Source organism: Necator americanus, chromosome III (assembly GCF_031761385.1).
Source record: "Necator americanus strain Aroian chromosome III, whole genome shotgun sequence".
Classification (NCBI taxonomy): Eukaryota; Metazoa; Nematoda; class Chromadorea; order Rhabditida; family Ancylostomatidae; genus Necator; species Necator americanus.
In genome coordinates, this window is record NC_087373.1 from 27363449 (window position 1) to 27388764 (window position 25316).

Sequence of the window (25316 nt, forward strand, 5' to 3'; positions counted from 1 at the left end):
TGAGCGGGATGTTGTCCATTGTATTCGAATCTTCTTAACGAGATTCACTGGCGCCGCTGTTTACTGCTGCTCTGTTCGTCTCTGTAAAAAGTGTTTGTTTTCGTGTTCTTTTACGGTTTACCCTTTTTGCGGTGATTGTTTCTATTGCGTGAGTATACTCCAGTAAGGTTAAAAACAGAGTTTGCAACAGTTGATCTATGTATTGTTATTTGCTTCATTGACTTTCATAGCACTTTTTTCATCGAGCAATTCTGATCTTTGTTACCTCGTATTAGCAGCCATTTCAAAATACTGAATACCCTACGAATTAACTGTGCTGGATGAAGACCTCTATTAAATTACTTAATTTGTCATCTATGAAGAAGTATTTCTGTTTGAAAGCATAAGTGATTGGACGTAAAGGTGGGATAGTATCTTTTCAGAAGTTTTGAAGCGCAGAAAAGAATTCATAGCGGCATGACCCGAAACAACCTATAGTAAGGTTAAAACGACATGAACCACGATGCAGTTGCGGCTGCGCCTGAAACGACGCAGTGGAGAACGCGCTTGGACAAAGCGAGGTGGGACCATCGTGAACTGCAGCGAAGAATTGTGTCAGCAAAGGTTTTCCCTCGATCTTAACTGCTACGCACCGCTGCGTGCGCAGCCGCTAAGGCAATTGCATCCTCCTTCATTTCGTTTCGACCCTTCTATAACTACGTAATTTTTCGACGTTCGCTGTAAGCAAAGACTGAAATAATAACAACATTGAACGAAGTCTCCCCTGCGTAGAAATGAGTGATACCTAGAAGGTAAGGGGTGAGATTCTGGTGCATGAGCGACTCTGTAGCTCTTTAGATGGTGCAAAGGTAGGCGTCTTGATTCCCTCCGCTTTTTCCGCCAAATCGCTCTGTCCATGATATCTTCGAAGTACACGCACGATGAGGTCTCCATCATATGAGCGCTCTATTTCTTCTATGAATCTATTCACAGACTTGATTTTTTTCTTTTCTTTTTTTTTTCTTTTTCTTTTCTTTTTTTTTCAGTTCGTGTTCGACCAAAGCTAACAGCATAACCTGTTCCTACAACACTTGGTAGTTGACAAAGATTAGGATGAGAAGCAGGGGTTATTTCTTTATAAGGATAAGAGGTAAAGTGTCTGACGTTAATCAATCCCCTTGGGATGCGCCCCACGTTCACTTCAATTCAAAATCGTTTGAGGTCTACGAACGTGTAACTCGCCTATACAACGACTTGCGGGGGCTAGCCGATGTGTCAAGTCAGTGTTTTTATCCTCCCAGACAAGTCTGGTGCCAATTTATCGACCCCTGCACGGTTATTGGTATCAGACTTGTCTGGAAGGATAAAAACACCCTGACTCTTATTTCTCTAACATACTGGAATCATTAGGTTCGTTAATCAAACTGCAAGGTCCTTTAGAAGTCAATGATTCTTTTCCTTTTAAAATAGGGGAACAAAAATTACACTGAGGAAGTAGCCGATATCGCGTACAAGGACAACAGGTTTGACTAAGTAGCTTGTTCGTAAGCTCTTTCTACTCGTACGTGCACACAGCATTAAATATCGTGGTGGAAATATTTGTACTGAAAATAAAAAATGACGGAATTTCAGTCTGAATTGTACAGTTTAGTTTGCACAAAAAATTTCAGCAAGAGTTATTCCGCGCATTTTCTACTCACTACGATCAGTCAAGGACATTCCCGTTAAAATTTTAATTTGTAGTGTAGTATCGCGTGGGCGGTCATTCTCAAAGCTTGGTTCTCAACCAATTTCATGCATTGCGACTGTATCCTTGCGGGTAAGAGTAGTTGGATTCGTGCTCGAAGAAAGAGGTAAACAAGTGGGGGTTCCGTCGCACAATATTTTATAATAAGCGTTTCATAAGCGTACAAAACGGCGACAAAATCAAAATTACGACCATGCATTTTTGTCTGATTTTCATGTGTTCCCGGATAATATCGTCCCTACCTAATTTAGTTTCCTATGAGTACCCATAATCTAACTTAGTAAACCGTAGGTCAAAGATGACTATGAAGAAACATGTGCTACTATGTTTCGTGCTAGAGTCAGGCTAAAACAACCTGAAGCTCGCTGCAGCTGCATATGACAACTCGAGATGCCGTGATGACTCCACCTCCCAATCGCCGCTTCAAGCGCAGCCGCTTACGAAATTAACTTTTGTCGGTACCATAGTCGGATCAAAACGACCTGAACTCCGTGCAGTGTAATTACACCGAGCTTCAGGTCGTTTTGATCCGACTAATAGAACCGACAAAAGTTCCTATCAACGAAATTCATCTTTCTTCCAGCAAAAACAACGTACCATTCATTTGGTTGACGTATCCTTCTTAAAAACGTGGCTGGAACCAATTGAAAAATAGAAAATGAGACTTTATGAGAAGTAAACGAAAAGAAGTAGTGTTTGTCCCTTTGCAAGGTTCGCTATAGTTTTTGGGGTGCTGCTTTTGGTCAAGTCCACAGCACTGTTTCATTCCGTACTTCGAAACATTGGTCCCATGCTCTATAGTTGCGTCGGTACTTCGCTACTAATAGTTGTGATGTGGAGACATTCCGAATGCCACATTGAACATGGTATGTCACTGTAGTATAGTATTTCGTTTGACGCTCTGAATATGAACTTGTTAGGAGCTAGAGGTGCCGCATAGGTGCTCGTCACTGTTCAGTACGCTTCGAGTATGATTACCGCGGCGCTCAGATGCGGTTGGCCATTTTTTCGAGGTCGCGGTTGCTCAATCATGGGATCTTGATCCTATTCTATAAACTATTACAATGCTTTTAATTCGAAATTTGCTTCATAAGCGATGAATATTACTACTATTTTATTGATTACCGCACGTCATTGCAGTACTCTGAAACGCCAGATGATCTACATCACATGTACACTGAGAGCTTAAAAGATCACACACCCGGACCGATTCATCGAAGAAGTGCACAATCTTTGGAATTACATATTAATACCTTGATAGACCCGCTGCAAGGTAGTCGAAATGACAGTCATGTCATTCTGAATTGCCTTAGCCCAATTCTCGACATCGCCAATTTCCTAAAGATTACATTAATATTATTAGATGGTAGTGATATTACATTAACCAGAATGAAAGAGTCAAAATTATACTCGTTAAGAAATGTTCGTGGAACTAACATTAGTGACGACTTGTTACGAACAAACCTTTAGAGCATGGTTTAAGGATTCTGTGATAGCCAGCCATTGCTCAGATTGTTTCGCAAGTGCGGCGGCGTTATTTTCGAATCGTTTAGCTTCCACATCAAGACGCTTCTGGTTTCCATACGCTTGAGAGACTCTGAAACAAGAAAAAAAATGCTGGAGGAATCATTATGTTATTTCATTTTGAAACACAGTTGCTACTCCTAATTTATCATCCTACTGCGAGAAAGAAGATTAGAAATAACACTTCCTCTTCTGTGCTGCTTACGACGCTGGTTTACTTGGAAGAGTAGTTATACCTGCAGATCTTCTTTTCATTTCATGCTCTCGTCGGAATTATGCTCTCTGTGCACGCAAAGATTCTTTCCGAACTGTTCAAAAAGATCAAAAACGAACAGGAACAGGATGTTACAACAAAGTTAGATCTACGTTTCACTGTTGTTTGTAAAAGTGGGAATGACCATTCTACAGAAATGTGTTTCACTGCCAATGATCTTGTGAACATAAGCATGAGTCTAAAAAGTGTTCCTGAATCTTTAACGACCTCTTCATGACCTACCTCAGATTTAAATGGTCAACTACGGCTGCTGATAGATTGTGTGCGGCTACAATTGCTTCGTTTTTCAACTTCTCTGGAAAAAAGTGTGCTAGTCGACGATTCTCTGGTAAAAACAGCACACGGGAATCCCAGTGACGAAATAAATACCTACCTTGCTCTTCTTTACGTAAAACTTGCTTCTGTTGGTGTTCCTTCAGCATTCCGGAGAGCGACATGATTTCTGTACGTTCAGAAGATTCTTATTGGTAACAATGCAGTAAAAAAAAACAAATGCACAGTTTCTAACCTACGACACGTCAACGAACGTTGTAAGACGAATGCTTCATCGAGTGCAACAATATTCCATGTGTTGCAGTTTTCCCGGTTTTAGAACTTCGTCACTGTGATTTTTCGGAAAGGTTTGTTACTTTCATACTTCTAATTTTCAATACAATCAATTTTCAATCAGTTTTTACTACCTTCCTGGTCATATTTATAGGGGATTTGATTTCGGCGGATTTTTATCTCGTTCTCACTTACTTTAAATACAATTTCTACGGTATTCTTGTTCGTGAAAACTATTGCTTTCTCTCAAAATAGCTGCCGGATTTTTACTGAAATACCTGTCCCAGTCTCCCAATGAGCCTGACCTCCCGAAGTGTGTTCTTTCAACGGTTGACATCGGTTGGTGTCGTCGTCGGCAGCTCAAGAGGAATGAGAAAATACCCATTCCCGGTGACTTTTGAGAGTGAGCTTTTGCTTTCTTATTTGATATAGTTCGCCCCAACCGTCTTTGTGACTCCAGATGTCACCTTTCCTCCGAATGGCCAACTGAAACTTCCGAAAATGCCTGATGAGCCCTTCTATGATCCAGAAAAAGGAGAGAAAAAGTAGGAATTTTGAGTTATTCTCGTGTGTGTTTATGCCTAGTGAGTTTACCACATATTATATTTGATATCCTAGGTACAAAACTACGAAACGGATGATTGAGGCGCGAGGTGTAGAAGAAGTACACACTGAACTCATACATGAGCAGTATGGTTTGGCAGCCATTTCTGGTGGATTTATATCAGCTGAAGATTTCAAATTTGTTCAGGTCCCTTCAAATTCCCTTCAATCTAGATGTTTCGTTTTGCAGTCTTCATTTTAAACAAATTTTGTAATATGCTTAAAGGCATCACCCCACGAATCTGAGGTGGTACGGATTTCAGGTGTAGTATTTGTATACGGGGTCGTAGATTATGGAGAGAAGGGTGATTCCGTCTATTTCTTCCTAATTGCCAACATTAATTAATTATTAAATTACCAATAATAATTAATTAAAACGGCTTCGAGCGCTCCGGTGCGCTTTTTTCTACAACGAGTTCGATTGAAGCGCGGCAGCCTTGTGCACGCGCCGCATCTTCTGGACCGTTTTTTTACGGCAATTATGAAAAAATGGATGGAATCACCCCCCTCTCCATAATCTACTATCCCGTATAAGAATACTCCACCTGAAATCCGTACCACCTCAGATTCGTGTGGTGATGCCTTTAACTCACGTCTACCTTTGTGCTCAGCCATGTCCTTGTGTGTAAGCTGAAAATATACTTTTGCAGGAACGTGTGAATAAAAATTTGTTAGATAAGCAATTTGCGATTTGGCGTGTTGATGCTCCGTGGTTGCCAAGAACGAAGAAAGCTCAAGGTGATTGCTTTAGAATTCTAAATTAAGAGTAAAAATTGGGGGAGATTGGAGATTATGATCCGTTTCTTACTACTGTACCGATATTGGTCGAATCTATGTAATAACTAGAGATAATTGCATTGCGAACAACAGATTATTATGGATAGGCTAGATCTAACTTCGATTCGAAAAAGACCGCTTCATCGCCAATGCCAATGCAGGCTGATGTCTACACATTTGCGCGAACGATTGCGCTTGAAGTGGTGCAGTGGGACCCTTAGGCTGCCAGCAGATTTCACTGCCTCTCGGGCGACGCGCACTGGCGTTCCTCCGGTTTCACGGTTATTGAACGTTCACTACCGAGCATTCAGGAGCACTGAAACTGCAGAGCCACCGGCGCGCGCCGCTGTGAACTCTGCTTGCAGGCTTACTGTCCTCTGCAGTGTGGCTGAAACTAGCTAGTGTCTCACAGCGCGGCGCAGCTGCTTGCGTAACTGCACCACGCTTCATGTCGTTTTGACCGGACTATACTTTCGTTCGTGTAAGATGACGCGCATTTTGAGGACATGCCCAATGCTCATTCTGCGTGATAAAAAGTTTTCTTCTGTTGTTTGCACATTACGACCCCACGCAAATTCCTCGTCCGGTATTTCCGCTGTTTATTGCTGAGCGTTGTCATTTGTTCTTCACCGGAGTTTTATTAAATTTAATCGTTCATAGTGTTTAGGAACACGCCTCGGTGGTGGTAAAGGAAGTATTCATCATTATGTAACACCTGTTAAAGCAAAACGAATCATTCTCGAAGTGGGAGGCCATATCACTGAAATTGAGGTTATTTATATGTCAGATTTCAAATTCATGATTTGATCTAGACTTATCTAATATTTCAGGCTCAAGCGTTCCTGCTTTATTTATGTGAGAGATTCTCATTTCCCGTGGAATTTGTTAGCGAGAGGATTCTGGCGGAAAGGAGGGCTGCCGAAAAAGAAATAGCTGAACACAACCAAAACCCCTTTAATTGGGAGCGTGTCTTAAAATACAATATGCAAAATTGTACAAGTTGGCTTTCACATTATGATATAGAATGGAAAGGACGATATCGATAGTTACTAGTCTATTTTAATTAGTTGTTCAGCTTTGTATGTATTGTTAAAGACATGTTTTTTTTTAAAATTAATGAATGATTAAAGTATGAGTACGAACTATACATGGTGCATGGCTTTTGTCCATATGCTTGCTTCAGCTCTTATGCCTTATTTCAATCCAACGTCGCATGTGTATCGCTTTCACCACTCACTTCGCGTGCGATATAAATCTTTCTCGGTGTGTCCATCGAGATACCCACCGGTTTGACGTGGTATCCACGCGACCGTTGCTTTTGGATTCATGTGTTAGGTGTTATTCTTTATTTTTAAATATATGTATACATAAATGTATATATACACATATTCTCGACGTTGCATTGTCGCGTAGTTTCTGTCTCTTGTATTTAGTGCATTGTCATCCCGAACACCGGAAGCGAGCAATAGCGGTATTTTTTTTTGCAGCCAGTGAAATGGCATATGGAGACGATGATGTTCTTTCGTTACCGTTTCGTATATTTGTGTACATCGTAGCAGGACTTCCTCTATCTGCGCTAGTTATTTGTGTATTCTGCTCTTTGTTACTGCATTTTGAACCTGCCACAAGAACTCATTGCGGTGTCGAAAACTGGTAATCCTTTTCATTCACATTTTCCCCATTACCTGGTAAAGTCGGGTCAAGAAAACTTGAACATGGGTGCAGTTGCCTAGGTGTGCGCACTCGAAGTGGCGCGGTGAATCCAGTGATTTTGATTGAGGTTGAGCCCTCACTCGCTCCACTCATCTCGCAACTTTCAGCCTTGCGCCGCTTCCAGTGCATCTGCTTACGCAAATGCACCAAATTTCAGGTGCGACCATAACTACGTGTTTTAAGGCTTCCATCAATTTCGGCGGCAGTGTCCACTTACGCACCTGAAGTTTACATATGGCGGATGTTCATCGCAGTACACGGTGGCCCACGACTTTTTGTGGCTTTCGCACTTAGGTAATTTTTCGTTCTTTCGTACTTTAGGAATTTCCCTACCCTGGTTGCAATTGTTTCCGTGCCTTATCTCGCTATAACATCTACTCTCACTAACATAACTGATGACATTTTCTTTGGATCCAGTTCACAAAGGAGAAGTTCAAAGTCGTGAGATGCAATTCAAAGAACATCCATACATTTGGCATTTTAAGAAACCAGCTTTTGAATGGAGAGACTAACGTAGCCCTTAGCAGGTTTCAGGTGCAGCGAATTGAAAAGAGAATCAGAAGAAACATAATTGGAACCGAAGCTTCCTAACCTTCACCTTGGAGGCTTGATGAAGTAACTCTTGCTGATATGATAGGTCTTGTTTTCTAAAAATAGAAACAGTCACAGATAGGAAATTAGGAGATGGGAAACAATTCGAAACGTGAGGACAATCTTGAATTCGTAACTCTTAAAGTCGGATCAATGTGACTTGAACCTCGGTCCAGTTGCGTAAGCGGCTGCGCTCGAAGCGGTGCAGTGGAGCGATGGTGCTTCCTCGATCCTAACAGACAGCTTCAACAAGCCTTTTTGAACACAGCCACTTACGCAGCTGCACCTAACCTTGACTGTATCAATAGCTATGAAAGGTTTTTTCAGTGAACGTGCCTCTTATATGCTCGTAATAACTAAGGTATGATGACCAGTGAAAGAAATGAACCGAATATCTGTTGGTGATCAGTTGCAAACACATCTGAACGGTGTACAACCTACGTGCAATAGAAATCAAATTTTTAGTATTTTGCAGAGAACAATAAGAATCATAGAATAGAGAGCATTAGGAATAATTCTGGGAATGTACAAAGACAGGCTAAAGTTGTCTTCAAGGAAGAATAAAAAGCGTCGTTATACATCTGTTACAAAGGTGTCCATATGGGGATCAGCTTCTCATCCGGATCATTCTCTTTATTCTGCAGTTCGCTTGCTCTATTCTCTGTTGCACTTACAGTTGCACCGAAGTTTTGAAAGTGTGTGGCCGCGATGCGTCTGAGGCAAATCATGTTGTTCCTCTATTTGGTGCGCGTCCGTACCATACTAAATGACTGTATCTGCACTGCAGGTGTTCCACGTATACCTGAGACCTCACAGCTGCAATACGTACATTTCTTCAGTTTTTATTCTGGCTCCCCCTAACCGTTCTAAAGAACTAAGACGGGAAAGTTTGTTCTTTCGAGGTACGTCAGAACGCGCATTCCTTGTACACGCTTCGATTCGTCTAGCAACCTATCCATAGGTTCTACTTGAGTAGGGTGATGAGAAGACGTCTTTGGTTTTTTATCGTTCGCTCATGGATGATGCGTGCACAAAAGCGGAACTTTTACACGTATAGTAAAGCCAAAATGACGTAGAGCACGCGGCAGTTGCGTAAGCAGTTGCGCACGAAGCGGCACGCTGGAGATGGCGGTCGGAGTCGAGGTAGGACCATCGCGAACTACAGCAATGAAGGTGATAGAAGGGCTCCTCGCCCGATCCTAACCACTACGCTCCACCACATCGCTACGAGCGCAACCACTTACGCTTCTGCACCGTGGTTCATGTCATTTTGATCCGACTGTACCTCGTAGGACAAACGCTGTTTTTTTTAGGACGATCAAAGTAGGTGAGTGAGGTTATGCTCACAACCGTAACCTATACACCGAACTCTAGATTCACCAACGGAGAATCCAATATCATAAGTTCTGTGATACGTTGCGTTTGAAAGGAAAACATGTGAAACAAACGATGCAAATGCATAGTATAGTTGGGTCAAAACGACATGAAACACGGACCGTTGCGTATGCGACCGCACCCGGAAGCGGTGTGGTGGAGACAGCGGTTGGAATCGAGGTGGGACCGTGGCGAACTGCACAGGTAAGTGGCTGTATCCTTACACGATCCCAGCCGCTACGCTCCACCGCTTCGCTTCGAGCGCAGCCGCTTGCGCAACTGTCCGTACTTCATGTCGTTTTGACCCGACTATAAGCAAGTTCTTACCCCAACTGCATGCCCAATACGCAGCTGCGCTAAGCTTCAGATCGTTCTGATATGACTGTACTTCAATTTTGTTGCAAGTTCAGGTGACTGTTGTGGAAATGTTAGTTGCGGTCTCTCGTTATTTATTTGTAGCGCAGTTACATAGTTTTTTTTTTTCAGGAACTATCTACTGTTTTCACCTCTGCGACCGCTGGCTAGGGCACGCATATTCAGGCTTTTATGCAATATTGGATGTGTCCTTAACTTTCTGGAAAATCTGTTTCTACTTGGGTTGACTGCTATTTCATCAGTTGAGAATCATAGTAAGAACTCAGTTTTTCATCTACTACTTTTATCTATCATATTAACTCTCATCAGCGACAAAAGCAGTTTGATGGCTTGTCGAAATCATGGAAATTTGTTCCAGCACTCCACAAACTTTGCTTCATTGGATTCGCCATATCAGCTACGATTTACATGTTGCTTAGTACATGGCTTTTTCATTACTCAGGACGTCGCCGTGCAACGAATCTGGTAATTTTTCTATCTCTGTAGTGCTTATGCTTACGTTTTTTGTTTGATGACGATTCTTAAGGGTGAACGTTCCTACGAATACAAAATACTAGCATGTTCTGTCTCTATTATTTCTATGGTCCTTGCGATGTATCTGTACTGGCGACATAATGCGTACTGTGAACCTGGAGTTTACACAATGTTTGCATTGGCTGAGTATTGCATCGTGCTTTCCAACATTGCTTTCCATTCAACACTTTATTATGATTTCCATGGTAAAAGCGTAATTCTTGCGTCATCAGTTGGAGTAGGCGCTGGCGGATACAGTCTTTTACCAACTGTTATTGAGAAGGATACGTAATTTCTTGAAACAACTTTTTGAATACGGCAAAGAGATTGTGTTTAAATAGCACGGAGTTCATAGATCGGACCAATTTCTTTGTATTTTTGATGAACATGACTGAATAGAATCCAGTGCCAGATTTATTCAAAATTCACAGTGGAAATGAATACCAAAGGTAACATTCGTCAAACGTTACGTCGTTTTTAATCTTTTACATCTTGAAGAGCATTCCTTGCTGCTGTAATCACATTACATTAGCGTTAAATTAGACTTTTGTAATTCCAGTAGATCTTTGTGCATGCCCACATTTTTTGAATCCCCCGTTCATATTTTCTTACTCATTTTTTGGTTTTCGAAGAAACTGGAAAGCTGTTCTGCATTTCTAAGAATGATTCTCTTTTATTATCTCGAGTTCTTCTTCGACTTCAAAAAATCTGGATTTGAATGCACTTACCACCATTCTTATATAGTTCCTTACATGTTGTTTTTGTACTCAAAAATTATCTGTTGAAAAATTGTACTTCTTTCCATCCAATTTTTCTTCCTCAAAATTGAACAAAAACTCTCTAAACAAAACATTTATTTTTTCTAGAATCCACAGTCAGAGTTCTGAATAAGCGGGCAGTGAGCCCTTGGAGACAATTTGTATTTGAAAAGTTCCTTAAAAAGGAGATTCATTTTACGTCTAGAAGGAAGTGACTCTTAGGGGTTTCGAATTAGCCACTCGGAGAGATATGTTACCCACAAACTTAGAAGATTAACAAAAGCGGAGTAGTATGACTAACTGAGCTACAGAATAACCGTTGAGCGAACCATTGGCTCAGACACAAAGACAACTCCTTTGAAATCTACAATAGTGCGGAGCCAATTTCCTGATGTTCCCTATTCTATGAAGTTTTGAGTTACTGATAATCGGGCTACCTTTGATATTAATTCGAAGATGTTGCCAACTATTTACTGTCACTTCTCATCGATGAAGATGCGTTTATATCTATTTCTGTATTAGTGGCACTTGTGTCAATTCTTTTGCATAATGAAAACTGTTGTGTTGTGATTTTATGATCCGATGGGTTTGTTGTTATTACGGTCAGTCATTTGATATTGTGATGAAATTTCTATCCCGTTTGATCCTTTCTCCAATATTTATTTTTGATTTCTTAATCTTCTTCAATTTATATTTTTTCGTCTTCTCATCATCTTGGGTAAACTTTATCTGTATTTAAGTTAGGTTAAAACAAAGGATTAATTTGTCACGAATTTTCATACGTGTTGTTATTTGAATGTGGATTTGCTTGGTTTCAGTCCTTATAAATACTTTGGAAATCTTTGTTGCACATTTCTGCCACCCTATGAATTTGTATATCTTTGATACCTCTGTAATGATGTTTCTAACACACGATAAAAAACAAGGTTGTTTAGATGGTATTTTTTGCCTGTGATCAATGCGGCGAGTCATTAAAAAAGAACCAGGTGATTTTATTTTCCCCTCTGGCCCCGTTACTTCTTTTTTTTACTTGAAAAATTACGTCATTAATAAACTTGGGCATTTCTAATTCAGTTATTTTTTCCCTTTTTGGGACATTTCTGTCTGTTGTTCATCGCTTTAACGGCAGCGTCTAACGAAAGATTCGATGTTGGAATATTTGCACAAGTAGCTGGACGAAGCGGTGTAGTTCACGAGTATGAGAGGGATCAGCTCAAATCCTCAAAAATTCAAAAGGACGTGTGTATCAATCGCTACGGGTATTTTCGTTTCCCTAACGATGTAGCATATTACGCCATAGAATGCGAGCAGCTCGACTAACGCTTTGTGATCCAGCGGGTGTAACTTAAATTTGCAGCATAAGCTACCGCACCTGCACAATCACGGACTCAGATAGCGAATTGGTATGAGCGCATTTTCGTAAACTTCACCCTATCACTGCCTGCTCGTGTAGAAGACCCCATCATCGGAACCTCGTGATACGCTGTCTTTGGAGTAGTTTTCACAGTTTATTCGCCTAAAGGATTTGCTGTATCTTAAGAGGGATAGAGAAAGAAAGATAGTAGGCTTGTCAGTATTCTTTGCTACACACGAAAACAAATGCGCGAAGTTAATTGCGAGTTTATTCTCACACCGCAGCATTTAAAGAGAAACTGTGAGAAGGAGTAGGCAGATTTAGGATTTTTACGTTGTTGATTTTGGAGAAGTAGTCCAATATAACCTGATCTGCTGCTGCTTTTCACTTGTGCTCCTGTCTTTCGCCTATTTGCTACTCGGGCTCCAGTAACATAGTCGGGTCAAATGACATGAAGCATGGGCAGTTGCATAAGCGGCTGCGGTGGAGACAGCGATTGGAATTGAGGTGGGAGCATGGCGAACTACAGCAAAGAACGGTGGTAGAAGGGCTCCCAACCCGATCCTAACCTCCTAACCCTTAGGCCGCTTTCCCGTTCGATTGGGAGATGTTTTACTTAGAAGTTCTTTGTGCCGAAATATGTTCTATCTTGATACAACTTTCTCTACTAATCATTTACATGTCCTAAATGTTTTATCCATTGCAAAGTGGAGGAGTGCGTGTAGCACTGTCAGAAAGAGAGTCCAATGCTGCACACGTGTTCATGGATCTTAAAAGATTCTGTATTGAAGTCTTGAAGTATGAATTTTTATGGGGATGCGTTTACGCGTAAAAGCATTCCCATAGAAATTGATGAGCGATGTTCACTTTATCCTTTGCTTTAGGAATAGTAGGTTGTGATAAACAACCGGAATGAAGGCTTTTTGTTCAGGTGGAGAAGCATTCGTACAGGTGCCGCTCTCAGAGTTATAGTTGCATTGACTGTCAAGTTTGTTTCACGTGAGTTTGTTTTTAACATTTTTTACGTTTAATGTGTAGAAACTTATTAATTGTTGGATGTTCCTCTCAGATCGTATTCTTCTCCTACACTCCTAATTTTAGTGGATTGTGTGTTTGTAGCAGGTCTTCCGCTGCATACAGTTAATTTTTCAGAAGATGTTAACTCTTGCTTAGATTACGTCAATTCTAATTCCTTCGTATACTCGAATGTATCAAGTTTTTGCTCGAGTGTCTGCATAGCAAAAAAGTGAATCGATCAAGGAATACTTTCATATGCGCTCATTCATGTTAGAAATGTAGTGCGTAGTTGCTTGATTTAGCATGTCTCCGATCTCCCTAGTCGTAGTGGGAAAATGCATGAGAAACGGCGTTTTTGAACGAAAACTCGTACAATAAGGCCGTTTCTCATGCTTCACCTTTTAAAATGAATAGGGGAATTGGATGTGAACACACTCATACTCATAATCTACGCCCCTCACTCTATCATTTTCTGGAGAGATCCCAACATCGTCAATTTCGTGGTATACTGTCTTTAAGGACTGTTTAATAAACACCTGTTTTTGGATATATTTTACTGTTTTTGGGTATTTCGTTTCTATTTCGCTCTTTGGCGTATTCTTTTTCATTTTTAAAATTTTTTCTACCTTTCTCTTTTTTATTCTTTTATCTTTTTATCTTTTTTAAAATATCTTTTTTGTTTCGGCGTATACTTTTTTGTTTGTGGTTCGTCCATTCACATTCACCTTGTGTGAGTTAATTATGGAAAACTTCATGGGTTTTGTTATGTTATCCAATAAGTGGATTTTTTTGATTAGGCATTTTATCCTATTTTCTCGTATCAATTTCTCTTTTTTGTGTGTCGGATATATGCTGCGCATTGTATTCTTATATGCTATCTTCAACGCGATTTTGTTTTCAATGAATGTGTTGACTTCATCACTACTATCCTGACGTATAATTTGGTTTTAGTCCACAAAACTACCAACTACACATCAAATGTATAAGCGAAAACCAAAAGTATGGATCAAAGAACTACGTTGAGAAGGAAGCAAAGGTACGCAGTATTTGTGCTTGCTTATTTATTACGTGTTGTATTGTTGCAAACTCAGGGAGAAATGAAACAGAATGCCTGGTGTGAACAAGTGGAACGAGCTGTCGAATGTGTGAAAGACCCGAAACTGAAGTCGTTGCTGCAGAATATCCAAGGATACAATAACATCCCTCGCAAAGTATGTTTCTAATCATTTCAATGCATTCTACTAATACCTTGACAAAGGTTCGAGCTTGCCGACCGAAATGAAACTAATGTGTCTAAACCTACTAGCGAAGATCCTTCAAAAATGTGTTACGATAACAAGTTCATGCCAGATCCTCGTGGATCTTCTTAAATTAGTGACCTAGGCAGAATGGAAATGCCAAGATTCAAAAATGATGAAATTGTCAGGAAATGAAGTTTTGTTGTTTAAGATATGTACAATTTCTGATGAACTACCAATAAAGATGCAGAAATATATGTCATTCTTATCGAAGAGAGTGTGGTGTAACTGTGGATCATGAAAGTGTTTATATGTCCTATTTTGCTAGAACTCATCAGATTTGAATTTTTTAAACAGTCTCTGCAACCGTAAAGGAAACTATCTGCCAAACGTCAGTCAAAGAGACCTTCTTTCTCACCATATCTGCTAATTTGGAGAGCTTATTTCGTCTTCCCTTTGCTTTGCCCTTTGCGTTTCGAATGAAGTGTTCTTCGAGTTTCTTCCTTTTAAAAATGCAAATTTTGTTGGATGTGATACATTGTTTTTGATGTATGGTTTTTCATTTCAGTTTCTTTTTTTCTTCAGGTCAGTTTTAGCTCTTGTAATTGCGGCTGCTATACGAGTCTTCTTTAGGAGGCTAAGTTCATCAATTTCTTGACCAACTCATGTCGAATACGAGACAGCGCGTTGTGTAAAATGGCATGGAAAGCAATTGCTAACGAAGCTGAAAAGTTGAAGAAGGAAAAAGAGGAAAGGGAAGCTAAAGAGATGGTAATGAGTGTGTTGGGTTCCACATGATTACAATGGATCAGTCGTTAGGGTACCCGCAGGCGATTAAGTGCCTACAGAAGAGGCTGTCGGTAGGCCAGAGCAGGCATATCTTAGGCTAACTGTGATCACTAAGCCACGCCCATCCATCACCATGTAATTGAGATCATATGCCGTGTTTGTATTATTTATTATTATTTTATTATTATTAAGTGATAGAGATGACTTCTAGGAACGTTCAAATGACGAAAAGGTACCAACGTAGCAAGTGGAAAAAATCGTAGAAATTGAAAATGCTAAAAATGAAGAAAGAACGTAGAAGATTTGTACAAAAAAAAACAACATAAGAAAACATAAACGAAGCTGAAAATTGAAAACGTTCCAAAATTAGAAGGTGTAGAAACGAGAACATTATCTCTGAAAGACGTAGATTTGTAATTGAAAAAAACTATTTAGAAGATATAGATGTATGTTTGTACCTATACAGACTAGTTAACCCAAGTAAGATACCGTAATAGTTTGTAAAAATTTCGATTAGTTTGTTTTACATAAATAAGACACTATTATTTTCTATTTCTGCTATTTCGTATGCAGTATCAGAGACGATATAATGGACGGGACATAAGGCAAACGCAGCGCAATACTCTGCTGACGCTATTAACTCCTGCGTAGAGCAATTAACGATAGCCGTGCCCAGTTGTTTCCCCTAAGGATTGGTTGTCACGGAGGCTGCGGGTATCTAACGATAACCACCCGATTACAATTGTGGAAGTAATCATCCAAAAATTCTTTTTTCTTTGCAGGAGGAGAAACAAGCTCCTACATCGGAATCTGGAAAGCAAGACGAAAACGGTAACATGCAGCCGAATGGAAATGACGTATGTTTCTTGAGCATTTGTAACTATTAAAATGAGGGCATTGCTTGGGTTGCTACTCAATCCCCAACAATTTACCGTAACATATCATTTTAAATTCGTATTTGAATTTATTTTTAACGAGAGATTCGTCTGCGAGATCCTCAACATTATCGGTATTCACAAATGAATGCATGAACTAATCATTAACGAGAATGAAATGAGATTTCCATTTCTCAGAAATTGAAACTGCACCAAAGGAAGGAAATTCCCAAACAAGGGAATATCATCGATCTAATTTTGATTTCCACTAAATGCGACTTCCGGTAGTTAAGTTCTTGTACGTCTGTAATGGAAATGTGTTAGAGTGCTTCCGCATAATCAGATCTTGCACTGTGGCTGCAACTCTAAACACTGACTTCATGCTCAAGGTCGAATTTCCTTCATAAATGTTGCTTCACGGTCCGACTCGGAGAGTTCCCAAGCGCTTACTCTGTCTTGCGATGAAAGTCGGCAGATTGCCTTAGATCTTGGAAAAAATTATTGGTATTTTTTGTTCTTCAAAATGTGATCTCTTCAACTTTTAGGTTGTTGGAGTTTTGATGACTGCAATAATCAAGGATATTCTTCCACTATTGAACTTTCATGCTTCCCACCTTTCGAAAGGCCACACTCGGGCTGAGCTTTCTTCTCCTGCATTTCAGTTTTGAAAATATTGGTTTTCATTATTTGCGGCGAAACATGTGCTGCTTCTTAATGAACTCGGTCGGAGAGTTCTTTTCTTTTTACTTGAATTTTTATGCGTACAAATATTTTCCTAGGATAACTAAAATAATTTGCGCTAGTGTTGATTTGTTCTCGGTCTTATTCTTACCGTATAAACCTCTGACATTTTAATTTTTAATTTAAAGCATTTAAAGGTGTATTTGAACACTTTGGTGCACTTTTTTCACTTATTATTTTCCATTATGCTCCTCTTCGCTATCTATCTTCGCTCCATATTTGCCCTTCTGAGATACCTCCTTCAAGATTTTCTTCATAGGATTCTTCTCCCGCTGTCAATTTCAAGTGGAAGGCGACAATAAAGCGGAAATTGCGTGAAGCTGGTGGGGAAATGAAGGTTCGTTTTCGCATAGCATTGTTTGCAAAGACATTGTTATATGTTTTAAAGATCGTTATTTGTTGTCATCATTTTCCTCTTGGTGGTTTTAGATTAAAAAGTTGCGTAAAACAGTGTTGAGTGCATACAGAGAAGCAGCTGGGGACGATGACGGAGCTGAAGAGTTGTTTGAGGCAAAGTTGGCTAAGAGTGGAGTATCAGTCAACGGGAAATTGGCCTCGATAGCGTCGTGATATTTGATGGATCTCTTGTAATGGTTACTGTTTTTTTTTAAATCTTGAATTCACTGTTCCACTTATAATGAAAACTAATCCGCACCTTGTTACAGTATTTGTTGTTATTGTTATGTAGACTTCGTTAGAGTTGTGTAGAGTTTGTTGGAATTGAAGCTCTGCTCGATAAATCCTCAGAAACTTTATTTCTTAACCGCTGCTTGATTCTCGTGACTGCAGGGGATATCGGTGCTTATCGACTTCAGACCGAGCAGTAGAATACTTCGTATGTTGTGGTTCATCGTCCAGCATGTTTGGAAAGATCTGCTCAATCATATCGCATTAGTTGTATCAGTCGCATATCCTTCATTGAGTATAATTAGTACATATCAGTATCATGTTCAGACAAAGTTTCATGATCAGCATGTGTTTGTAGCTCACCTCATTACCATTCTTTTTAATTCCTGGGAGCGAATAAACGAAAGATGGCCATGAGTAGTGTTTCGAGATGTTAACTCGTGGTTTCTTTGAAAATGCTGGCTGATTTTCAATGTACAGGTTTTTATCTAAGCTTGACGGTAATGGCTTGCATTCGAAGTGTCTCGCGGCACGAGACCTCTTTTTGTTGGCGAAATGTGGTTCAATGATTGCCGATTAATTCCAGAATTGCTACAGCAGTCCACAAATCCACCGGCAATTTATTGCCAGTTCTTTATGAAGTAGTCGAGGTGGAGTTAGAGCAATCGGTGAGAGGTTCGACTATGACTGCGTGGTCGATTGTCGTTGGATGAAATCTCATAAAGCGGATCGGGCCTTTCATGGATCGATAAATTAGTGTCAGACCTGTCTGGGAGAATGAAAATACTGACTTGACACATAGAATGAGCAATAATACACAATGATTTGCAGGCGCGAGCCGATATGTCAAGTCGCGTTCATGAACTTCAAACGACTCTGAACTGAGCCCATAGGGATTAATGAACTTTCTGAATCCACTAATGAATATTATATATAAATAATGAATATATATATATATATATATATATAATGAGCTCCTTCGCACCACCCAGTTCCCATTCACTACAAAAATATTGTAGTAGACCTGTTATAGTAGCAGGTGAAACGATTTCGAAGTAAGAAGAGTTGTGTACTGAGGAAGCGCCCCGAGGGGATATATGTATGAACGAATGCCTCGCTGCTATCGATTTTCGCATAGAGCTTTTTCGGGCGCTTCTCTAACCTAGCCACGCAGCCGTCGATTCCTCGCTGTTCGACGAGAACAGTCGTCGTCATCATCGACTGGAACTCCTATTCGGGAGCCGACGGTGACCCCCTCGATGGCCACCACCCGAGCTGCAACATGTGAGTTCAATACCGTCTTTTTCGTGGATATGCTAAGGGCGCGGCTGTGTGTTGAGCGCAAAGAAAGGCGTGCATCCTTTTGCCAGCCGAGTAATTGCATATTAGGTCGTCAGGAATGGCATTAGGTGGTTAAACGTTCAGGAAACAGATGCGCTGATTACTGGTTCTCAGTTCGTTTTTCGATTCATTTTAGGTAGCCGGCAGGTGGATATTGCAGGACAATTTTTTGAAAACCTCAAATTCTTTCTCTATTCAATCAATAGCGTCGCGCAAACAAAACTACAGAAATTATGCCTCCGTTCTCAACTTTTGCTCATGCATTTCGTGAAAATTCCCTTATTTCACTTCTTGAATGAGATCGCTACAATTTCTTACTAAATGAAAGTAACAGGGAATGTGCGTAGCGACACTGAACTTCGATAGAATGCCTCCTATGCTCCAACCATCAACGAGTAGTTTATTCTCCAATCTCAGTGTGTCTGTGATTTGTTGGTTGTTGATTTTCGTAGAAAAAAATCACTTCTGTAGGATACAATAGGACTTATGTTGAACCCGCCGTGTTTCTTCACCGCGACGATTACGGTAACATTTGTGGTTCAGTTACATATTCCACTGCCAAGTGGAGATAAAGAATTGGGGACTGGTGAAATACTGGCTTTTTATTCTATTTGCTATTTGCCTATTTTAATCGGATGTTTGCTTTCAATTCCGTTTCAAACTTCATCGTCTTCTTGAACATTTTTTCGTTTCGTGACCTCACTGTGCAATATTTGTGCAGTGACTTTAGGTAAGATGCTGCTTGAAATTTAACGCTCAAAAATCGAGTTAGTCAACTTTTTCAATGATTAATGCATTAATGCAATAAAAGAGATTTCGGCAAATTTTTTCGACTCACTTCCTTCGGAGAGCCTATCTCCTTGTATTCCGCACACATATGACATTTCTTCATGATTTGTGAATACTTTATTATTTTCCACTGGATTCATCTAGCCCATTTTCCTCCCTTTCCGATTTAATCTTTTTTAAAGGCTTGCAACGAAAGCAATGATGTACAACTTTTAGTCTACGATGTAGCACTTGGTATATGTAGGCGGCTCACAACGATGAAGCATGGAGCAGTTGCGTAAGCGGCTGCGCTCGAAGCCGTGCGGTGGAACGGAGCGGTTAGAATTCAGGGGACCCTTACTAGCGCCATCCATCGCTGTGTTACGCGATGGTCCCACGCCGATTCCAACTGCAATCCCCATCGTGTCGCTTCGAGCGCAGCCGCTTACGCAATTTCACCGTACTTCATGTCGTTTTTGACTCGACTATATATTGTCAGCTTCCTAATGTGAGAAATTTCGAGAGAAGTCCCTTTGTATCAAATTGTGGATGGAGTATTGAAGGCTGGAAGCATGTGCGTTGACTGAAAGTGCATGAACATATCGAACTGCGATTGAAGTGTGAGGATACTTGGAAAAAGACACCGATTTCATACATTATGGCTTGGTGCGATGAATGACACTTTAATGAAGGGCAAAAGCGTAATGTTTAAATTTCTTTCTTTGTTATGATTTTAATGGACAAACGGATTTCAACACGAATTTTATGTCTCGTACATTGTGGTGTTACACGCATCGGTACCGGTGTATCATTTGATCTTTCATTTCATGTCAGCTTTTATTTTATATACTTAATATAACAAGAAGGTTAATTTTCAGTTTTTTACTCTTCAAGTGAATTTCACTTTCTAATTCCGGATTTGAAGGCATCACTCCACGAATATGAGGTGGTACGGATTTCAGGTGGAGTATTCGTATACGAGATAGTAGATTATGGAGAGGGTAGTGATTCTGTCCATTTCTCCATAATTGCCGTAAAAAACGGCCCGTAAATAACGGCTTCAGGCGTTCTGGCGCACTATTTTCTACAAGGAGTTTGACTGGAGCGCGCCAGCCTTGTGCACAGGCCGCATCTTCCGGGCCGTTTTTCACGGCACTTAGGAAGAAATGGACGGCCGTAATCTACTATCCCGTATACGAATACTCCACCTGAAATCCGTACCACCTCAGATTCGTGGGGTGATGCCTTTAATTTGCAACTTTTGTAGATCATTTTCTATTCCAATGTTCGCCCTTGTTTTTGTTTTATGATATCGCATCTATTAGTAGATGCCTCTATGTCAAGTAAGTCAACGGTTGCGTTATAGAAGTGTCTGACCACAGCCAGCGCTGGATTCCTTTTCCTCTATAATGCCATAATAACAAAAGGCTGCCATAATTTTATGGTAAATGAAGAGATGCCAATAAAAATGTCAAAGAGGAAATTAGAACTTTTCGGTGTCTAGCTGCTTCTGGGGCGTTTGTTTCTCGAATATGCTGTGTGACATGGAAAAGCAAACAATATTAGGATTCCAAAAACCTGTAGCCTCTTGAGAACTCTTTCCTTTTCGCTCCATCTTGTTTATAACAGAAATTTTTTCTTCAAACACTGCTTCACGGCCTTTCCAGACTTTGAAGGTCTACTGCCTTTTTCAGAGGATTAGTGAATGTTTATATCGAGGAACGTGGTTTTTTTTCCATCGCATTTGAGCTATACAGGGTGGTCCACATGAAGTGTGATGTGCTATGGACTCCAGAGATGCGGTGCTTCCTTGAGAAAAAAAAACCGGTAAGGACACTGACTGGACCTTCCTGAAATCTGGGTCCCAGCCCACGGCGCAAAGAAGACGCTGGAGTGGTGTGAGACAAATCTTCTGGATTTCTGGTCGGATGTGTTTGGCCGTCAAACTCGCCCGATTTCAACTCTTTGGGTTCTGCGGTATGATCGGTTCTAGAGCAAAAAGCCTGCTCTTTCAAGTACAATTTACTGGATTCGCTTATGAGAGTGCTGGAGAAAATATGGCCCTTGGGAAATGATCGCGCGCATCCTCAAAAATTTCCGGAAGAGATTGGATTTTTGTATTGAAGCTAAAGGCAATAATTTTGGATGTGATATGTGAGATCTTATGTAGGATTTTGTGACTATTGTGTAGAAAAAACTTCTTATATCGATTGATTGATGCTACGTTGTGGGTAGTTTTTTTTTTGCGCCACACTTAATGTGGACCACCCTGTACTTGATAATTCCAGACAGATGTTTGTAATGAGGAGAGACCGATGTTCTAAGTGGACCAAATGTTAAGTGAAAAGGTTGCACGTGCTGTTGTCTCTTTCGTTCTCGAATTCAAGTTGCAATTTTCGAATATCAGACCGGTTTTATCATTAATGGAGAGATTTAAAATGTCTAATTTATGTAGTTTTGTTTCAGTTTCCACGAATTTGGACGGCAGGTGTAGTTGTCAAGTAATGACGCATGATAAAGATGTACAGTCGAGTCAAAACGACATGAAGATCGGTGCGGTTGCGCAAGTTCAGTTCGCGGTGGTCCCGTTTCGATTTCGACAGCTAGTTCTGCCGCGCTGCTTCGAGCGCAGCCGCTTACGCAACTGCACCGAGCTTCATGACGTTTTGATCCGACTATAGTTTTCATAGAAAATTGTCGTCGGTGACAGTGTTTGGAGCGCTATCAGGTATATGTGTAGCAGTGAGTGCGTTAAAGGTGAGGGATAACAATTAGCTTTAAAGAGATGGAATTCTGGAAACTTCCAACATAAAGATCGAAAATTCGCCCATGCATATCAGGCGACTTATCGAAAGCAAGGATTGAAAGAGTTGAAGCAGTGGAAGCAGCATTATGGCGAGTTTAGAGGCAGCATACCAAAAAATCAACGATACTCGGGTTTCTCCATGAAAAAGTAGGATTGGGGGTGCGAGTACGAGTATGAGCATGTGATCGCCCATTTTCCATTGGAAAACGGCGTGGAGAACGGCCTTGCTGCACAAATTTTTCTACAAAGGGCCTCGAAACGTGCCACTCCCACGCACGCGCTGATTCTGCGAGCGAGTGGACGATTACCAGTTTCTCCAGCGGGCTGTTCAAGTAAAACCAATGAATAGGCTGTTTAGTGGAACGGTGCGTGCAAAAAAGTTGGCGTCATAAGGTTCTTCGTAGGGAATTTCGTTTGGTGTCATAAGGTACCTCATAATAAAGTTCGTACAAGAGGCTTGTTTTCTATAGGAGGAATATCTTAGGCTAACTGGACTACCAAGCAAATCTGAAGTACAATACATGAATCTGTACGAAAACTACCATTAGTTTTCCAAGGCTTCCTTCATCGAGTTGCGTGCAGGTGTTTGAAACTTTGATCAGTCGCCGCCAATGCCAAGAGTTCAATGAGGAAGATTGCTTAGAGTGCAATAATTTGTATCGACAAGCTTGGGCATAGACCGTCATTCCGCCTCTGTAATAGAATCTGAGATCAACCGACAGCAAAGTATAAGTTGGGCAGAGTTGCAAGGAAAGAGAGAGCAGTTGAAAATGTCGTAGAACGTCAAAATATAGAGAGAACTTTGGAAGTAACTGGGTATTTAGTGCGGCCTGCAACAGCTGGAAAGCACCATTTTATGTTCGGTTGCCTTCGCCTTCTGTGAGGTGCTTGGCGCTTGAACATCTTATCAAGTCGCCAGCAACGTGAGTTAAAAAAACGATCCACTCGCCGCTGCTTCATGGTTAACATTTTGCGCGAGACTCTATCAGACGTTTATCCGTAGATCTCCTTTCATCATTTCCATCCGGAACTTCCGTCGTTCACCAGGTACCTTTCCAAAACGGATCTGAGCATCAAGCATCCTTAAAAGAACAGGAGGAAGCGAGGACATTTTTCCGCAATTGCTCTGGAGGACAATTGAGAATGGTGATATTTTCCACGTGTCACCTGAATTCACACCATGCCCACTTCTACGTTTCATGGTGGCATGTCTTCTGCCCGAGTTAACTAATGGAGACATATCGTGCTTAATCACCGTGGACAGTGGTGCCAACGTCGCCCAACTCTTACATCATGACATGGAAATGGCGGACAGATAGAGTGCTTAAAGGCATCACCCCACGAATCTGAGGTGGTACGGATTTCAGGTGGAATATTCGTAAACGGGATCGTAGATTATAGAGAGGGGAGTGATCCCATCCATTTCTTCTCAAACGCCGTAAAAAAGCGGCCCGGAAGATGCGGCTTTGAGCGTCGCGGGGCGCTATTTTCTACAACGAGTTCGATTGAAGCGCGCCAGCCTTGTGCACGCGCTGCATCTTTAGGGCCGTTTTTTACGGCAATTAGGAAGAAATTAAAGAAACCCTCCTCCCCATAATCTACGACCCCGTATAATCCACCTGAAACCTCGCACCACTGTGTTCATGGGGTGATGCCTCTAACTTCGCTGGCGATGGTAGTCAACCGCAGGTATTTCGGAGAATTCAGCATACGGCGGATATGGCGTGGTGAGGGAATGCGCAGGAAAAACTAGAACTGGTGTTGTAGTTTGCGAGATTCGGTGTGGTTCCGCTCATTTCTCCCTAATCCATCTCGTATAAAATAGCGTGGGGACCACTTTAGTTCCTACGAGGTACGTTAGAACGTGCCACTGTGGGGGATTTTTTTTGACGATTTCAGTTGCAAAGCGCCACATTCGTACAACTGTTGCGTACGTTCCGGTCCTCTGAGCAACCTATTTATCTGTGTCAGTTGAATAGGTTGTGGAAGGACATCACTGACATTCGACCGCTCGCACCTGGACGCGACACGTGTACGAATGTGGTGCGTTGCAACTGAAATGGTCAAAAAAATCCCCTGCAGTTTTGTTACGACTAGAGAAAGATGAACAAAACCATCCCAGATCCCGCTGTCTATAATTCTATCTCTGGCTTTTCCCTTACCACGCCAGAATCGTGGCCTACTGTTTTTAGGGGGTTCAATCCCGAGCTCGTCTTAGCAATTTCCTGTTGGATATCTCTGTTTTAGTTCTTGTTGTTTTTAGCATGCAACAAAAGCAACCGAGTTCACCCGCCAGTTCTTCCAATTGTCTTCCAAGCTGGATTTCCTTTCAATATGTTACTACTTCAAAGAATTTAGTTTGTATGGATGGCACTGGAGTCATAGTAATTGTTCTTTGTCGATCCGTATTAAATTATAATTAGTATTATCATTATATTATTATTAATTATATTATTATTATATATTATCCATATTAAACTAGGTGGAGGAATTTTTTAGTTACTCGAAATGAAATCCGTACCACCATAGATTCGTGATCTAAATTAAACGGACGATCTTCGCCATCTCAGGACTGGGGAAGAGATTTTACCATTCTTTTTTTAAAATCCATCGTTTCCACGAAACCGCCGTTCATTTTGATGCAGACCAAAAACTCTGAATGGGTTACTGGTTTCCTGCTGAGCGTGGTTGTTGGACGTGTACGAGTTCATGAACTGATGTTTTTCATCGATTCACTCAAGTGTTGAAGTGCTTTTTCCAAATTAGTATGTCCCTTCATTGTCAGCGATTGTTTGTTTAGAACCTCTCTATGTTGCTGGTATACTGTTTTAGTAAAACATTAGACTGTGTTCGACCTTACCTATTGAAACTATTCTGCTCGTAATGTCTATTCGCAAATCAGAGCCATTAGAACTTGACTAAGAAGAGCGAAAGCGTTTTCTTCACAATATCCTGACTACTCTTTGGGTAGATTTAATGACAACAT

General features: G+C 40.8%; 4 protein-coding genes across 7 annotated transcripts in view; 3 read left to right on the top strand and 1 right to left on the bottom strand.

The window, feature by feature from the left end:
* Positions 1 to 34: 34 nt before the first annotated feature.
* RB195_011099 (uncharacterized protein) lies at positions 35 to 3961 on the bottom strand (the record flags this gene model as incomplete). 2 transcript variants are annotated; one of them, XM_013444012.2, is made up of 5 exons in its annotated part: positions 35 to 81; positions 2980 to 3064; positions 3191 to 3323; positions 3747 to 3819; positions 3898 to 3961. In XM_013444012.2, the coding sequence occupies 5 exons, from the start codon at positions 3959 to 3961 to the stop codon at positions 35 to 37; spliced, it is 402 nt and encodes a 133-aa protein (XP_013299466.2). The 2 variants fall into 2 exon arrangements, with proteins under 2 accessions (XP_013299466.2, XP_064049960.1); XM_064192377.1 differs by lacking the exon at positions 35 to 81 and adding an exon at positions 2470 to 2627.
* A 55-nt stretch (positions 3962 to 4016) lies between these two features.
* Positions 4017 to 10308, top strand: RB195_011100 (uncharacterized protein; the record flags this gene model as incomplete). Of its 3 annotated transcripts, XM_064192379.1 has the most annotated exons (13): positions 4017 to 4023; positions 4102 to 4144; positions 4358 to 4473; positions 4531 to 4615; positions 4689 to 4821; positions 5324 to 5411; positions 6118 to 6221; positions 6281 to 6449; positions 6938 to 7103; positions 7347 to 7457; positions 9615 to 9757; positions 9862 to 9968; positions 10030 to 10308. In XM_064192379.1, 13 exons carry the CDS (start codon positions 4017 to 4019, stop codon positions 10306 to 10308), a joined length of 1551 nt encoding a protein of 516 aa, XP_064049961.1. The 3 variants fall into 3 exon arrangements, with proteins under 3 accessions (XP_064049961.1, XP_013299465.1, XP_064049962.1); XM_013444011.1 differs by lacking the exons at positions 4017 to 4023; positions 4102 to 4144; positions 6938 to 7103; ... (2 more) ...; positions 9862 to 9968; positions 10030 to 10308 and having other exon boundaries at positions 4365 to 4473; positions 6281 to 6496; XM_064192378.1 differs by lacking the exons at positions 4017 to 4023; positions 4102 to 4144; positions 4358 to 4473; ... (3 more) ...; positions 6118 to 6221; positions 6281 to 6449 and having other exon boundaries at positions 6946 to 7103.
* Positions 10309 to 11709: 1401 nt separating this feature from the next.
* RB195_011101 (uncharacterized protein) lies at positions 11710 to 17358 on the top strand (the record flags this gene model as incomplete). Its single annotated transcript, XM_064192380.1, has 8 exons — positions 11710 to 11760; positions 13060 to 13127; positions 14097 to 14181; positions 14237 to 14356; positions 15017 to 15154; positions 15955 to 16029; positions 17048 to 17125; positions 17218 to 17358. The coding sequence occupies 8 exons, from the start codon at positions 11710 to 11712 to the stop codon at positions 17356 to 17358; spliced, it is 756 nt and encodes a 251-aa protein (XP_064049963.1).
* A 1316-nt stretch (positions 17359 to 18674) lies between these two features.
* RB195_011102 (uncharacterized protein) overlaps positions 18675 to 25316 on the top strand; it is a gene marked incomplete at both ends in the record, with an annotated part of 41768 nt that continues 35126 nt past the window's right edge. Inside the window, one exon of the mRNA XM_064192381.1 lies at positions 18675 to 18699. Coding sequence (XP_064049964.1) covers positions 18675 to 18699 — 25 coding nt within the window. The remainder of the gene's footprint in view (positions 18700 to 25316) is intronic.